Source organism: Talpa europaea (genome assembly GCF_964194135.1).
Source record: "Talpa europaea genome assembly, chromosome: 6".
NCBI lineage: Eukaryota > Metazoa > Chordata > Mammalia > Eulipotyphla > Talpidae > Talpa > Talpa europaea.
The window spans coordinates 123,580,493-123,596,068 of NC_140072.1; the positions used below are offsets into that span (position 1 = coordinate 123,580,493).

General features: G+C 43.7%; 1 protein-coding gene across 1 annotated transcript; it reads left to right on the top strand.

Moving 5' to 3' along the window:
- Nucleotides 1-892: 892 nt before the first annotated feature.
- SLITRK5 (SLIT and NTRK like family member 5) lies at nt 893-7,270 on the top strand (the record flags this gene model as incomplete). The annotated part of the gene is made up of 2 exons (XM_084235387.1): nt 893-1,070; nt 4,383-7,270. The coding sequence occupies exons 1-2, from the start codon at nt 1,004-1,006 to the stop codon at nt 7,268-7,270; spliced, it is 2,955 nt and encodes a 984-aa protein (XP_084091513.1). The 5' UTR covers nt 893-1,003.
- Between the last annotated feature and the right edge of the window lie 8,306 nt (nt 7,271-15,576).

The window sequence follows — 15,576 nt, forward strand, 5'->3', positions numbered from 1 at the left end:
AGTACACAGGCAATGTATTCATAAACATTCTCTCTGAAAGTCGTTCACATGTCCTTGGCTCGCCCAAACCTACCTTAATTCTTAAAAAAAAAAAAAAAAAAATAGCGCCCTTGTTTGCAGCTAGGATGAACCACTCCCTCTTCCAGTGTCCTTTACAGTAAGTATCTGAGACAGCAGGAGGGGCTGTATTATTCTACATGGCAACAGAAAGACCAGCGAGCATCATCAGCACCGGGCTGGGATCTTTCCCTGACCACCAACCAGCCTGGCACTGTCGGGGTTATTTCCACTCTCCCCTTTTCAATCCGCGAGCTGCACAGTCCCACGCTCGTGTTACGCACATGGTCCAAGACTCCTCGGTCTCCCGCGAATGTGACATCCAAGGGGAGCTCCGCTGCGCGGCCCGAACCCGGGGACAACTTCGCCCTCGGCTGCCATCTATCGGCCACTGCGCGCCCGCTTCGCCCGGGGCCCACCATGTCTGCTGCAGCTTGGCTGGCGCCCGCGGCCCGGCCATAAACAAGCGCGCTGGACGGGGCCCGGCGCCCGCGCCTGGGCAGACGCCTCGGAGACCCCCGCGCGGCTCAGCGCGTCCCCACCTGCTCTGCGCCAGCCGGGGAAGACGCGACTTTCTCTGAGTTTTTTGGAGCCGCGGGGCTGCTGGGACACGCCACAGGCATAGAACCACGCCGCTCCTGCCCCCCCAGGCACCCCAAAGGATGGCAGAGAGAGAGTTCCAAATAATGACGACCGTGCACCGCAGCTAGGGAAGGGAGAGCGAAACCCCCCTGCAAACAGCAGCCAAGAGGATGCGGGAGCCGTGCGGATCCTAATTACGGGCCGCGGCGGCTGCGGCGGGTTCGGCGCGGGGACAGCGGCGTCGGCTCCCGGCCGGGGGGTCGCCGCCGCGCGGGAGGCGCAGGACCGAGGAAGGCGCAGGAGCCGCAGCCTCCGCGGGAGCAGCCGAGGGGCCGGTGCCACCTTCACGCGCCCCCTCACTACCATGTACAGTGTGCGCTGCAAGAAGAAGGCGGGCGATGCATGCACACCCCCGCGCCCCGCTCCCTCTGGCTCGGCCCCGGGCGTGCGCCGCTGACCAGGGGGGAATGTGGTGAACGCGGCGAGGAGCCCCGAGGGGGGAGGGGAGGGTCCGCCGGCCGGCGCGAGCCCAGGCCGGAGGGCGCGAGGAGCCGGGGGAGGCTGGAGCCGGCGGCGGGCGCTACGGCTTGGAGAAAGTTCCCCCCGAGGCAGATGGCAACTGTAAGTACCCGCCGTGGGGTGCGGCGCGGGGGGCCGGCGACCCCGCGGGCGCTCCGGGCGCGGGTGGGCGCGAGTGTGCGAGTGAGTGGGAGCCGGAGCGAGCGCTCGGCGGGGCTGGCGGGCGGTCACAGCGGCCGGGCCGGGGGGCCGGGCAGCCTCCCGGCTCCCCGTCCCTCGGCTCGCGCCGCGCGCCCCGCCCGGCTCGGCTCCCGGCCCCCCGGGCGAAGCGTCCGCGGCCGGGGCTCAAGCGCCCCCTCCCCCTCCCTTCCCAGCCGGTGGCTCGCTATCGCCCCCCCGCGCCCCCCCACCCTCTGCCCGCTCCGACTCCCGCGGAGAGCGCCGGGGAGAGCCGTTTGGGGGAGCCCCGGAACCCGCGGTCCCCACCGCCGCGGCGGTGGCCCGGGGCTGGCGGCGGCCGCGAGCTTCTGCTCTCCCGCCGCCTGCTCGCCCTGCCCGGGCTCCAGGAACCCGGCGCGCACCCCCAAAGAGAGATTTCTTAAAGGGCGTCCGTGAGGAGTGGGCCCGGGAGATGTGCGAGGGGGTAAGTCGGCCGTTTACTTTGCAAAGAGGCTCCCGTGTGTGCGTCTGTGTGTGGCGGCGGGCGGCTTCCTCCCTCCTCTTCGTCCACCCCTTTCCTTGCCTCGGATTTGGGGCGGGGAGGGGGAGGGGAGTCTGGCGCCCTGGAACTCCGGGAGCTTCTGCCAGGGCCGCCGTGGGCGCAGCTGCTGCGCCCTGGCCGGGGGTCCGGCCTGGGTGGTGGGTGCTCGCCCGCCTGGCCCGAGCGGCTCCGTGCGGGCTGTGCAGGGCGCGGGGTGATCCAGGGCTTCAGCTCTTTGAGGGAGAGCAAATGCAGGTCCCCCGCCCTCCAAAAAAAAATCCCCTAATCTGAGAATGTGCAGCGCACCCGCAGATTGGCCTCGGAGGTGCCTTTCCCCGTCAGCATGCCCGCCTGCCCTGCCTCGCTCAACTTTATTTGCTCAAATTTTCGGGGTCCTTTGATGGCGAGGAGGAGGGGAAAGGGAGCGGGGTGAGAGGAGGCTCTCCGGCCCCGGCTCGCCAGAACTGAATTAAAGTTGTGAAGGCTCGAGTTTAATGCTGGCTGGACCCCATTGGCGATGGGCTGTCAGAGGGGTGGGCGGTGAGTGGGGGCGGGGAGGCGCTGGGAGGGCGGGGGAGGGGACCCGACCCCCGCGGAATGGACGGGCAGATTTGATCCGGCGGAGAAGCGAAATTTCAAGGTAAACGTTTTGATTTCATCGGGGCTGTTTTTGCGGCTTTTAAACCGCGAGGCGTTTGCAGTTGCGTGGGGAGGTCGGGGGTGCTTGGGGGGTTTAGAGCCTGTGATTCAGATTCGTCTCCACACAGCTGGGTGGCCACCCGTGAATGATTCTCTGGCACACTTGCACGTGTGTGTGCATTTGTGTGCGTGCGTGAGTGTGTGCGTGTGTGTGTGTGTGTGAATGCAGTGGCTTTTAATAACGCGGGCAAGAGTCAGCTTGGGGATCCAGATCCAGGTCTCCAGACTTGAGCCCCTGAATCTGAAAGGTCTTGGCTTTAGTTTTGGGTTGCGATTCGACATCAGACTCCGGCGGTGGCGAGGCCCAGGCAAGGTTGACCAGAGAATAGGCATTGGCTCCCCGAACCCAGCATTTCTATCCAATGTCCCCTCCCACCCGCAACCCCTACCACCCAATGCGAGGATCGCGCGCGCGCCCTCGCGCACGAGCACACACACACACACACACACACACACACACTCCATTTGTGTCCTTACGAGTGCTACTGTAGACTCCAAGTAGGAAGTCGCAGGAATCCTTTAAGGGGGACAAAAAGAAATAAAGAAAAGGGGGAGGGGTGGAACCATTCTTAGGACAATGAAATTCGGCTTGAAAGCGCTGACCTGTGTCCCTTACTGTTCTCCGTCCCTTCCACCTTTCCATTTTGCTGCTTAATTACTCCAAGTGCCCTATCCCAAGAGGGGGGGGGGTGGAAGAGGGTGCAAAACACTGACAATTAAATGCAATAAGCAACTTCAAAGGGGAGCGGGGTTAGTGAGGATTTAGTTCAGTCCAAATCCTGCTCATGGAGGAGGGTTAGTTTTGCATACCATGGCAAACAGTTGCGGAGCCCGAGGTGAGGGTGGCTTTGGTTTGGATCCTTGGTTTACTTTTAGTTGATTCCGGGTAAGCGGTGGGAACATCCTCTTTAAACTCCAGGTAGCATGAGGTGGTCCGGGATTGCGGATGCCTTCGCTGAGTTCTTTGTAATCCATCGTGCAGAACTATTTCAGCGACTTCAAGATGAGGTTTGGTGGCGTTGCTGACAGGATCAATGAGAAGCGGGCGCAGGGCGCTCTCAGGGAAGCGCTGCTAAGTGGCACCGTGCACGCAATTAGGACGCTGATGTGCTTAATAGCCTGATAGTGAGGCCCCCATCAAAGCGGACGCGCTCCCCCCCCTTTTTTTTTTGCTCCAGAGTCAAAGCTCCTGAAGACAATTGGTGATTTAAGAGCTTCTTCTGCGTCCTTTTGATGTATTATCTTCCATCCTTTTTGCCTCTGAAAAGTATTCTTTAGATTGCCACCCTGGCATTGGCAGCGACGGTTTAAAATAGTCCAAGTATTGTGGCTCCTTGTTTTTTTCTGTGAAAATGGGAGACCTTCCTGGTGAACTGTTAACTGGAGAGGCTCTGAGAGAAAGGCAGAGGAGCTGGGGAGAGGTTGAGGTGGGGAACCTTGTAAAATGGTGCATCTTTTCTCTCAAATTAGAAGCATGAAACTGAAGTGACAGCCATTTTATGTATATTTATGGATTGGTTTGGGAGGGGGGGCAGGGAATGAACACTAAAATGGGACTTTTACTAACCTGCCCTTATCTTGTGAAGAGTAGCAGGTTTTTATTGTACTCATTGGGGAATTATATCAACCTTAAAATCAAAATGATTATTAGATTCTCATAAAGTCTGGAGATTGTCTGTGCTCATGTTCCACGGGGTGGGGGTGGGGGGTCATTTATAGCCCCTCCTGGATTTCAGGAAAATAGTATTAGAGAAAAGAGACTTTCTGACTAATCCCTTAATTTTTTGTCATATCCTGTTGTTTCCCCTCCCCCCATCCCTTGCAGGAGGTAAAATGCACACTTGCTGCCCCCCAGTAACTTTGGAACAGGACCTTCACAGAAAAATGCATAGCTGGATGCTGCAGACTCTAGCGTTTGCTCTAACATCTCTCGTCCTTTCGTGTGCAGAAACCATCGATTATTATGGGGAAATCTGTGACAATGCATGTCCTTGTGAGGAGAAGGACGGCATTTTAACTGTGAGCTGTGAAAACCGGGGGATCATCAGCCTTTCTGAAATTAGCCCTCCCCGCTTCCCAATCTACCACCTCTTGTTGTCTGGAAACCTTTTGAACCGACTCTATCCCAATGAGTTTGTCAATTATACTGGGGCTTCAATTTTGCATCTGGGTAGCAACGTTATCCAGGACATAGAGACCGGGGCTTTCCATGGGCTGCGGGGTTTAAGGAGATTGCATCTCAACAACAATAAACTGGAACTTTTGCGTGATGATACCTTTCTTGGCTTGGAGAGCCTGGAGTACCTACAGGTCGACTACAATTACATCAGTGTCATTGAACCCAATGCTTTTGGGAAACTGCATTTGCTGCAGGTGCTGATCCTCAATGACAATCTCTTGTCCGGTTTACCCAACAACCTTTTCCGTTTTGTGCCCTTAACCCACTTGGACCTAAGGGGGAACCGGCTGAAACTTCTGCCCTATGTGGGGTTGTTGCAGCACATGGATAGAGTTGTGGAGTTACAGCTCGAGGAAAACCCCTGGAATTGCTCCTGTGAGTTGATCTCTCTCAAGGATTGGTTGGACAGCATCTCCTACTCAGCCCTGGTAGGGGATGTGGTTTGTGAGACCCCCTTCCGCTTACACGGCCGGGACTTAGACGAGGTGTCCAAGCAGGAACTTTGTCCAAGGAAACTTATTTCGGACTACGAGATGAGGCCGCAGACGCCTTTGAGCACCACCGGGTATTTACACACCACTCCTGCCTCGGTGAATTCCGTGGCCACTTCCTCCTCTGCTGTTTACAAACCCCCATTGAAGCCCCCTAAGGGGACTCGCCAACCCAACAAGCCCAGAGTGCGCCCCACCTCTCGGCAGCCCTCCAAGGACTTGGGCTACGGCAACTATGGGCCCAGCATCGCCTACCAGACCAAATCTCCGGTGCCTTTGGAGTGTCCCACCGCGTGCACTTGCAACCTGCAAATCTCGGATCTGGGCCTCAATGTCAACTGCCAGGAACGCAAGATCGAGAGCATCGCTGAGCTGCAGCCCAAGCCCTACAACCCCAAGAAAATGTATCTTACGGAGAATTACATTGCGCTCGTGCGCAGGAGCGACTTTCTGGAGGCCACAGGGCTGGATCTCTTACACCTGGGGAACAACCGCATCTCCATGATCCAGGACCGGGCCTTCGGGGATCTCACCAACCTGCGGCGCCTCTACCTAAACGGCAATAGGATCGAGAGGCTGAGCCCAGAGTTGTTCTATGGTCTGCAGAGCCTGCAGTATCTCTTCCTCCAGTACAATCTCATCCGTGAGATTCAGTCCGGGACTTTTGATCCAGTCCCAAACCTCCAGCTGCTATTCCTTAACAACAACCTCTTGCAGACCATGCCCTCAGGTGTCTTCTCAGGCCTGACCCTCCTCAGGTTAAACCTGAGGAGTAACCACTTCACCTCCTTGCCGGTGAGTGGAGTTCTGGACCAGCTGAAGTCACTCATCCAAATCGACCTGCACGACAACCCTTGGGATTGTACCTGCGACGTGGTGGGCATGAAGCTGTGGGTCGAACAGCTCAAAGTGGGTGTCTTGGTGGACGAGGTCATCTGCAAGGCGCCCAAGAAGTTCGCGGAGACCGAGATGCGCTCCATCAAGTCCGAGCTGCTGTGCCCGGACTACTCAGACGTGGTCGTTTACACGCCCACGCCCTCCGCCATCCAGGTCCCCGTAAGGACCAGCGCGGTGACCCCCGCCGTGAGGCTGAACAGCACCGGGGCTCCCGCGGGCCTGGGCGCGGGCGCAGGTGCCTCGTCGGTGCCCTTGTCGGTGCTGATCCTCAGCCTGCTGCTGGTCTTCATCATGTCGGTCTTCGTGGCCGCGGGGCTCTTCGTGCTGGTGATGAAGCGCAGGAAGAAGAACCAGAGCGATCACACCAGCACCAACAACTCCGACGTGAGCTCCTTCAACATGCAGTACAGCGTGTACAGCGGCGCCGGCGGCGCGGGCGGCCACCCGCACGCGCACGTGCACCACCGCGGGCCCGCGCTGCCCAAGGTGAAGACGCCCGCGGGCCACGTGTACGAGTACATCCCCCACCCGCTGGGCCACATGTGCAAAAACCCCATCTACCGCTCCCGGGAGGGCAACTCGGTGGAGGATTACAAAGACCTGCACGAGCTCAAGGTCACCTACAGCGGCAACCACCACCTGCAGCAGCAGCAGCCAGCGCCACAGCCGCCGCCGCCGGCGGCCCAGCAGCAGCCCCAGCCGCAGCTGCAGTTGCAGCCCGGGGAGGAGGAGAGGCGGGAAAGCCACCACTTGCGGAGCCCCGCCTACAGCGTCAGCACCATCGAGCCCCGGGAGGACCTGCTGTCGCCGGTGCAGGACGCCGACCGCTTTTACAGGGGCATTTTAGAACCCGACAAACACTGCTCCACCACCCCCGCCGGCAACAGCCTCCCGGAATACCCCAAATTCCCGTGCAGCCCGGCTGCCTACACTTTCTCCCCCAATTATGACCTGAGACGCCCCCATCAATATTTGCACCCAGGGGCAGGGGACAGCAGGCTGCGGGAACCGGTGCTCTACAGCCCCCCCAGTGCTGTCTTTGTAGAACCCAACCGGAACGAGTATCTGGAGTTAAAAGCAAAACTAAACGTTGAGCCGGACTACCTCGAAGTGCTGGAAAAACAGACCACATTTAGCCAGTTCTAAAAGCAAAGAAACTCCCTGGGAGCTTTTGCATTTCAAACAAACAAGCAAGCAGACACACACGGGGAACACATTTGATTAATTGTGTTGTTTCAACGTTTAGGGTGAAGTGCCTTGGCACGAGATGCTCAGCTTGGGCGGAAGATACTTAAAGGATGTGCAGTTTCCTTTTAATTTTACACGTGGGAAACATTTGTGTAAACTGGGCACATCGCTTTCTCTTCTTGCGTGTGGGGGAGGAGAGAAGGGCTTTACGGAGGGCAATTTGCTGCGCGGGTGACTTGTTAAAGGTCGCGGTCATTTTTGTTGTGCTTGGAAGTGCTAACAGTGGTGGGAGCTGGCAGCGCATAGATTCTGATCTTCCTCTTTGGCTCCCCCCCCCTCCCTCCCCCTCTAAGCCATGGGTGGGTCTAAATGGCTATTGTGGAGAGATTAGCACACCCCAACTTTACTATAAAGTTTGTTCTCTCTTTCCCTCCCCAACTTCCCTGTCTCTTTTTCTGCCCCCACCCTCCTCATTTACTTTCCTTTCTTTTTAAAGGATGTGTTTGTATGCACTCTGGACATTTGAATTCAAAAACAAAAGTATTGTGATCTTGGAAAAGATCACCGTAGATGTGGACAAATCATTAAAATTACAGAGCTATATGATCCATAATTGATTAGTCAAAATAACTTATTGATGAAATATACAAATATTTTATTGTAGCACCTATTTTTATATGCACATTTAGCATTTCTCTTTCCTTCACTATTTAGCCTATGATTTTCACAGAGGTGTCACATTCTATTGGGAAATGCTTTTCCAAAACTGAAGTGATAGCAGGAAGGCATTTTTAATCGTTAAAAATATGGAGAACGTAATGGCTAAATCTTAAAGCCAATTCAACCCACCCAATTGAATCTGTAATTAAAAAATAAAATTGATTGTATCCCAATGTATAAATGGAAAAAAATAGGGCAATTAATTGGGCCATTTGAGTGAGAATCATGTGCAGGTTTTGGGTTTTACTAGAAAAGATTTAAAGGTATTTTTTATTAGTCAACCAAAATGATGTATTGATTTGACTACTATTGTAGCCAAGTTTTGATTGTTTAACCAAACCCAGTTGCATTTGTACAGATCCACGTGTACTGGCACCTCAGAAGACCAAATGATGGACTGTACAAATCTCTTTACAATGTCTTCATCCCTCTGGGCAGCAAGCAATGATGATAACCACAAACAGGATCTCTGTAAGATGGGGCTACTGTTGTTACAGTCTCATATGTATCCCAGCACATGTAATTTTTTAAATAGTTTCTGAATAAACACTTGATAACTATGTCAAATATGAGGGGATTGAAGTAATGATTACTTAAGGTACAAAAGAATTAACGTGTGATTGACTGGATATTATTAACAATTCAGGACATACTAGCCTAACATCCCTAATAGAAAAACTTTCCCCCTAATTATCACATTTAAAAAAAATGTATATATAATGATGCCTTTTCTGGTTCAGGGAACTATGTCTTTCTACATATGTCATTTAATGTGTTTATTAATGACATTTCAACTGTATGCTTTGTTTCCTTATTGAAGTATTCACCTAGTACATGGAACATGGTAAGTAATACATTGCATATTCATTTTCTCTCAATATTATGTATTTTGTCATGACAATATTATTTATTCAGTCTATAATTTTCCATAGTTTCCACGAGTTAATTGTGTAAAGCTACCTTCAACAGTTTACCACAGATAGTTTATCTCAAGTTGATCTAGATACTAAATGTTCAAAATATTGGTGGGTATAAACTTTTCACCTCTGAGTAAGCTTTGCCAGAGAATGGCAATGAATGCTTAAAGGTAGGACATATTTCAGCTAGTCTGAAACTTAGAGTCATATATTTTATTGCTAGTGGTGAATCGTCCCATACTCTCACTTGAGATGTGTACAGTATCAAGGGCTGTCCGTGAACTTTATATTTAGGAACACTTTCCGTGGCATTCTGCCACAAAGAGGCAGCATTCACCCATGAGTAAATTGACAGTAACTGCTTGAATTCAGATTGAACAGGTGGTAACAGATTCCCTGAGGAATTAAAAAAAAAAAAATAGTGATGTTACATCAGCCAAGTGAAGTAAACTATCCCCATTCTGTGCAATGTTTTTCCTTCCAAGAACTCTTTATCCAAAGGGGAAAGGAATAAGCTTAATGTCATGATATTATCATAAAAAAATAAAAGTCTCTTACTCTTCATCTACCTCCTCCATATTAAATCCAGGATTAGAAAAGGAGAATAAACACTAGCATTTTGACTTCACAAGTGCTGTTGCTATTATTTTTTTCTTCACAATGGGAATTATTTTTCTTTTAAAAATGTCAAAATCACTTCAATATTATTACATGTAGATATGGCCGTGTTGTATAAATTATAAAATATAAGGCAAAATGGAATCCTCCACGTAGTATGTAGGTTTTACTTCTTAATGGATGTATAAAATGTCAGAGAGAAGAATTACAGGAAATTAAGTAGTTCTGGAAATAAGTAGCTTCCAGAGAAAGTTTGATGCTGTGTTTTCAAAGATTAACAAAATAATGATATTATTTTCAAACCAGTTCTATTTTTACATAATCTTGTCACATACACTCTTATTTGGAGATTCACTTCAATCTCTACTCTCCCTGGGGTGGCCAACATATTTTTAATCTCAAAAATAGCAATTATATAATTTATGAAAAGAGGATACTTCTAAATTTTAAATTATTTTTCCAACTGTATTAAGGATAAAAGTAAACTTATTCTTGCTCTAGTAAATTTTTTAAAAAGTTCACATGTAGAATCATGAAACTGTATTGAATTTAAAAAATGAATTCTTTTTCTCCTGGTACATGATTCCTGACAATATATTAACATATACAGCCAGAAATAATTTGTATGGTTTTGAAGGTTTGAATTTTGGTTTTCTGGTTGTTCAGTGAGTAAATAATTAAGTTGGGTATATCAGTGATATATGATTGGATTCAGGAACCCTGCAAATTCTCTTCATAGAATTTGGGGAACAACAATATGTAATGTTTCAGGCATCAATTAAAATTTGGATGCAAACTAAGCTTGTTCTCTGCGCTTGTTCTATTTGATATTTTGCATAACGTCATGCAAATATATTCCAGGTAGATATTACAAAATATCACTTTTATCTAAGTATGATTATAGTGTAAATACTTAAAGTATCTCAGAAGTAACTTTATTCCATGTAAATAGATACTTTATATGCAAATTTTCAAATTATTTTATAGCTAGACTAATGATGGAAGTTATAAATCAATCAATTTTCGTATAAATATATTTGGAACATATCTTTTGCTTAGACATGATTATTAACTTTACCAATTTTGGCATATATGCTGAGTATCCAAGTCTGTCCCTCACCACCTTTCTCTCAACCTACATAAGAAAGTCAAATTAATGTGTGTGATGAAAAGATACACACATAATGTGGAAATGGCTAGAACAAGCTAATCTAAGGCTGGTTTCTTACCCTATATCATTAATTCTATTCTTTTACAAAGATGTTGTTAGAAAATTATTTAATTTAAATAATTTAATTTAAATATGCACAACTGTCTTTCTCTACACTATTTTTCTGACTCTCCTCTTTTTTTTTCCTTATGTCTCCCAGTGTCTTCCCCCTTTCTCCTTATCCTTTCTCTTCATTATTTTTCAGTGGGGCAAGGAAAACAGTGAGAATAGTTCAGTCCTTGTTTGAAATGCCAACAACTAGCTACTTTATTTCAAGAGCTCAATAGATTGTTCCCAAATTCATACAATGCCAGAGAAATGAAAGTAAAACAGAACACAAATATCCTTCCAATTCATTTGGAAATATGCACTTGTTGCATTTTTCAAATTTTCCAAATTAAGATTTTTGCAGGGATAGGAAAATATGTGGCATACTGAATGTTAAGGCTTAATATTATACTGAGAAAAGGAACAAAAGAACTGATCTAAATGCTAGAAGCCAGGAGCATTTAATTAATTGATTTTCACAGGTAATAAAATACTACAAAGGTAGTAATTAAATTGTTATCAGATAAACTTTAATTTATGGATAACATTCCTAAAACCTCTTGAAGTTCTCCACTATTTTACAAAAACAAATATATGAGAATATAACTAAAGTAGTTGGATGGACATAGTCATGTGCCTAAATGCAGTTTTCTAACATCTATATCAAAAGTAACCTTATATCAATTAATATTGCATTTGACATGTATGCATTTAATTCAACTCGACTCCTTTCTATAACTATCCATATATATTTCAATCAATATCTAGCATGATTTTAGCATACACAAATAAGTATTATCAAAGAGTGTTGCATACTCATTTTTCATTGAGTTCTTTATATTTCAATTCATTAAATATTTCAAATTATACTTTCACGTTCAATGCTTTAGGCATGTTAGATTAGAAAAAGATAATTTTATGCCACACAGTGTGAGTGTGACATTAATATAATGCTATTATTCCCTCTGTTTATAACTGATCATCTGGCTGATAACAAATAGGTCAAATGTTTCTCATGGTACCAGTTAATAAAATTAATAAGTTTTATTCTCCTTAAAAGAACATTTAATTTTAATTAAGTTTGAGTGATTTTGATTATTTCTTACAAGACTTGTGAAAATCAAAGCGTAAGTATTTCTAGAGAATTGGTGTAAATATGAAATTATTTCATTTTCTCATTTCAAAATAAAAATGTAGTGATATATTACATACTGTTAAGTATATCAAATACATTTTTAGTAGATATTAGTGAAGTTATTTTATAGAAGAAAAGTAATAGCCATAGTGGTATGTTGAATGGATATCTTCCAGTGTGTTTTTTTTTTTTAATTAGGTATCTTTTATCAGTGAACATGAAGGAATATTGTTTATTTCACCGATAAATAAACATGTAGATGTTTCAAAATTACATGTATTTATGAAAGTGGAAAATAGGAAACAACGTTTTCAAGGACGATTATTTGTTAATTTAACATGCAGAAATGGAATGTGACTTTCTTTATTTGACATTCATTCATATCTTGTTTTGCTTTCAACAAAGTTATTACAGATCATTTTGTTTTAGGAAATATTTTCTAAATATCATGATCTAAATTCAATTTTATGATACTTCAAGATGGAATAGTATATATGCAAGTAACAAATTTCAGTTACTTTTCAGTATTCTCGTAAATACATAGCTTAGATTTTCTTATAAATTGATTTCTACAACTAGTAATAGTGTCTTATGTTCCCAACTAACACAATTTTTAAATTCTTATGGTATGGTTCATTAAAAACAAAACTTAAATTAGATATTGAAACCAAAATTGCTATATATTTTCAGTTTGTTATTAGGTCTTGCTTATTTAAAACTTGAAGGGTACCATTAATCTTATGTTAAGTGATTAAAATAATTTCTTTGTCAGTTATAACAATGAAAACTTTAATTAGCATATTTTACCCATGAGAGGTTCATCATGCTCTTACAGAGCAAAATTTTAAATATTAAATATAACCACCAAATATAGTTTACCTACATGGATATACCTATTTAAATTATCTGTAAAAAATCATGCTTTTAACTTTAAAATAAAAGAGTAATTTTGCTTTACTTAAGTCCAAATTCAGAAGGGTATTTCACTTATGGCAATCCTAATAATGGGAAGCTCATAAATCTTAAATTTATTAAAATCCTGAGTTTTAACATCAAGTTTAAACTTCCATAGGAACATATATTTCTTTTGTTACCGAACTCTGTTTTGGCTAATGTCCTATTAAAGTGTACAAATACATATAGTGAATTTCCTTCATGTTTTCATTTTTACTTGACATTTTAGGGAGCAAATATTAAAATGTACAGTTATAAACCAGCACTTGTTAATTGTAAATTAACTTTTGTTTCATTCAAACAGTATCCCTCAATTTTATAATCATCCTCCGATTTTTAAAGCTGGTGAATAGTATATTTACATAGGTGCCTCCAAATGTGAACTTTGAGATAGAAGTTACTCATACACATCAGAGAATACATAATATCATTTACCATAGTGTCATTTAAAATCAACTGATTTTTTTGTTGCTTGCTTATGATTAAAAACCCTAAGTCTTAGATGATATTTGTGTCTTGTTAGAAATTTTAATGAGTAAAAAACTCATTTTTTATGGAATACTTTTGAAAAAATCAGATTCAAAATTTAAACCTTCTCCAAATCTATCAAAACCATAAAACCATTTATAAAGTCTTTGTATAAAATTAAACATTTTATGATACCGTGAATTCCATGTAGCTTGCATAATCTTTTGACTTTTAAGTTAACACTGTCTCATTTAAGAATTTTGACTAAAAGATGGTATTTTGTGCATATGATACACTGAGTCATCTTAATGTCCTATTGTGGTTTTGGTCTGCACTTTCATTTGAATGCTCTGTACCCAATTTTAAATATAATGAAAATGGTCTCCATTTTTAAGTTTAATTTCCTGCTTCTCAAATTACTTGCCTCCCCCCCAAAAAAAAAAAAACTGAGAAGATAAAATTGATACATTTCTCCCATTTGCTTACTTACATGAATTATAAAAGTATCTACCTCAGTCAAATTAATAATGCCACCCTCTCATAATAAAAATTAGGAATATTAATTACATCACTCTTAGTGTAATAGCCCAAATATCACATAAGCACGACAATCTGAATTTGAGGGCATTGATAATAAACTCTCGCTTAGGACTTGTTGCTCATTAATAAACATCCTTAATATGCAGCATCTGAAAACAATGGTGAAATTTCATTGAATCTTTGTGTACTGAAAATTACACAGTTTGATTAATTGGGTGGAATATATACTTTGTAAAATGCCTCTACGGTGTGCTTATAAAGACTGAAGCAATTTTCATCAAGTGGTGCTTTTCAGGGTAAAACCTGAAAACTCTGTTTTATTTCATCAGAACAGTTTATTTTCTTTTAAAAAAGAATTTGAATTTGAATGTCTTTAATCTAGATAGACACCCTCCAAATTGTCTTAGCCTACTAGTTTTGTATAATGATACAATATTATCTGCTGGACTCTGAAGGCATTTGAACTTTTCAACCATGTTTAAATAAAATTTGTTCCTCCAATATTAAAAATTATGTACTATAATCATGAATTTTCAGGCATTGTTGTCTATGAACTCAGAGTTTATTAATATTTTATTTATAGTGGTATGAATTAACAGATACTATCTATATATTAATATTATAAGTAAATAAAAATTAAATATAGGGAAAATTAGAATGAGTTATTTCACAACCAGAACAGAATCAATATACCATGTATGAATATTCTATAGAAATGTAACTACAAGCATTAAGGATTTACAATGACTCAGAGTCTCTCAGATTTTGTAAACTGCCCTGACTTTTCAGTCTCCTGGACATCCAAAGGGGAATTGCAGAAGTAACTTGAAGAATATGTTATGACAGAGAGAAAGTTATAATACCAGCTCATAACAGAAACATTTTCAAATATTTAGCTGCTTGAAAATAATGCAAAAGGTCAACTGTGTGAACGTATGTCAAATATCTACTATTTTGAGAATAATTACCGAAGATAGAACTTGTAAAATCTGATCCAATAGATCGGGATCAAAAAAAGTTTGATATGGGAGAAGAATTATGAAGACTATTTTTCAAGGTATTAGAAAAAGAAATGAGTAGAGGAAAGAGGTTCTTCAATATTACTGACTATGCTGCTGAGAAATTGTATGCAAATTGATGTATACATAGAGAAAATGAAAGATAATGTAATGATATTTCCTAACTCTAAACCTGTTTAAGATTTTTTTTTTGGTCATTTTTGAGACTAAACAATGCCATAGTTTATTAAAGAAATTTTGGATTTTTTTCCTTTCTTATTTTCTAAAATGCAAATTTGCTTTGTTATATAAATTTAGTGTCAGTTTGCTTTTATTTTACTGTTGGTTTGGTTGGTTTAGCAATCATGTAAAATTTTCATGTAAGACACATTTTCTTCATTGAAAGTTTTACAATATTTGCATATTAAATTTTAACAAATGGTAGCCAGTAGCAACAAGGCAGTATTACGATTCTAAAATTATGAATTATACTCCTTTTTCTATTACAGATCATATGTTCTTTGGCACTTTGTGTCTTTCTCTTTCTTTTCAATTTGTAAAAGCGAATTCAATGCACTCAATTTGTGAAAGCATAAAAAAATATTAGATTTCCATTTTCTCTACTGGGTGTATGTCAACTGCTTACCTAAAATTAG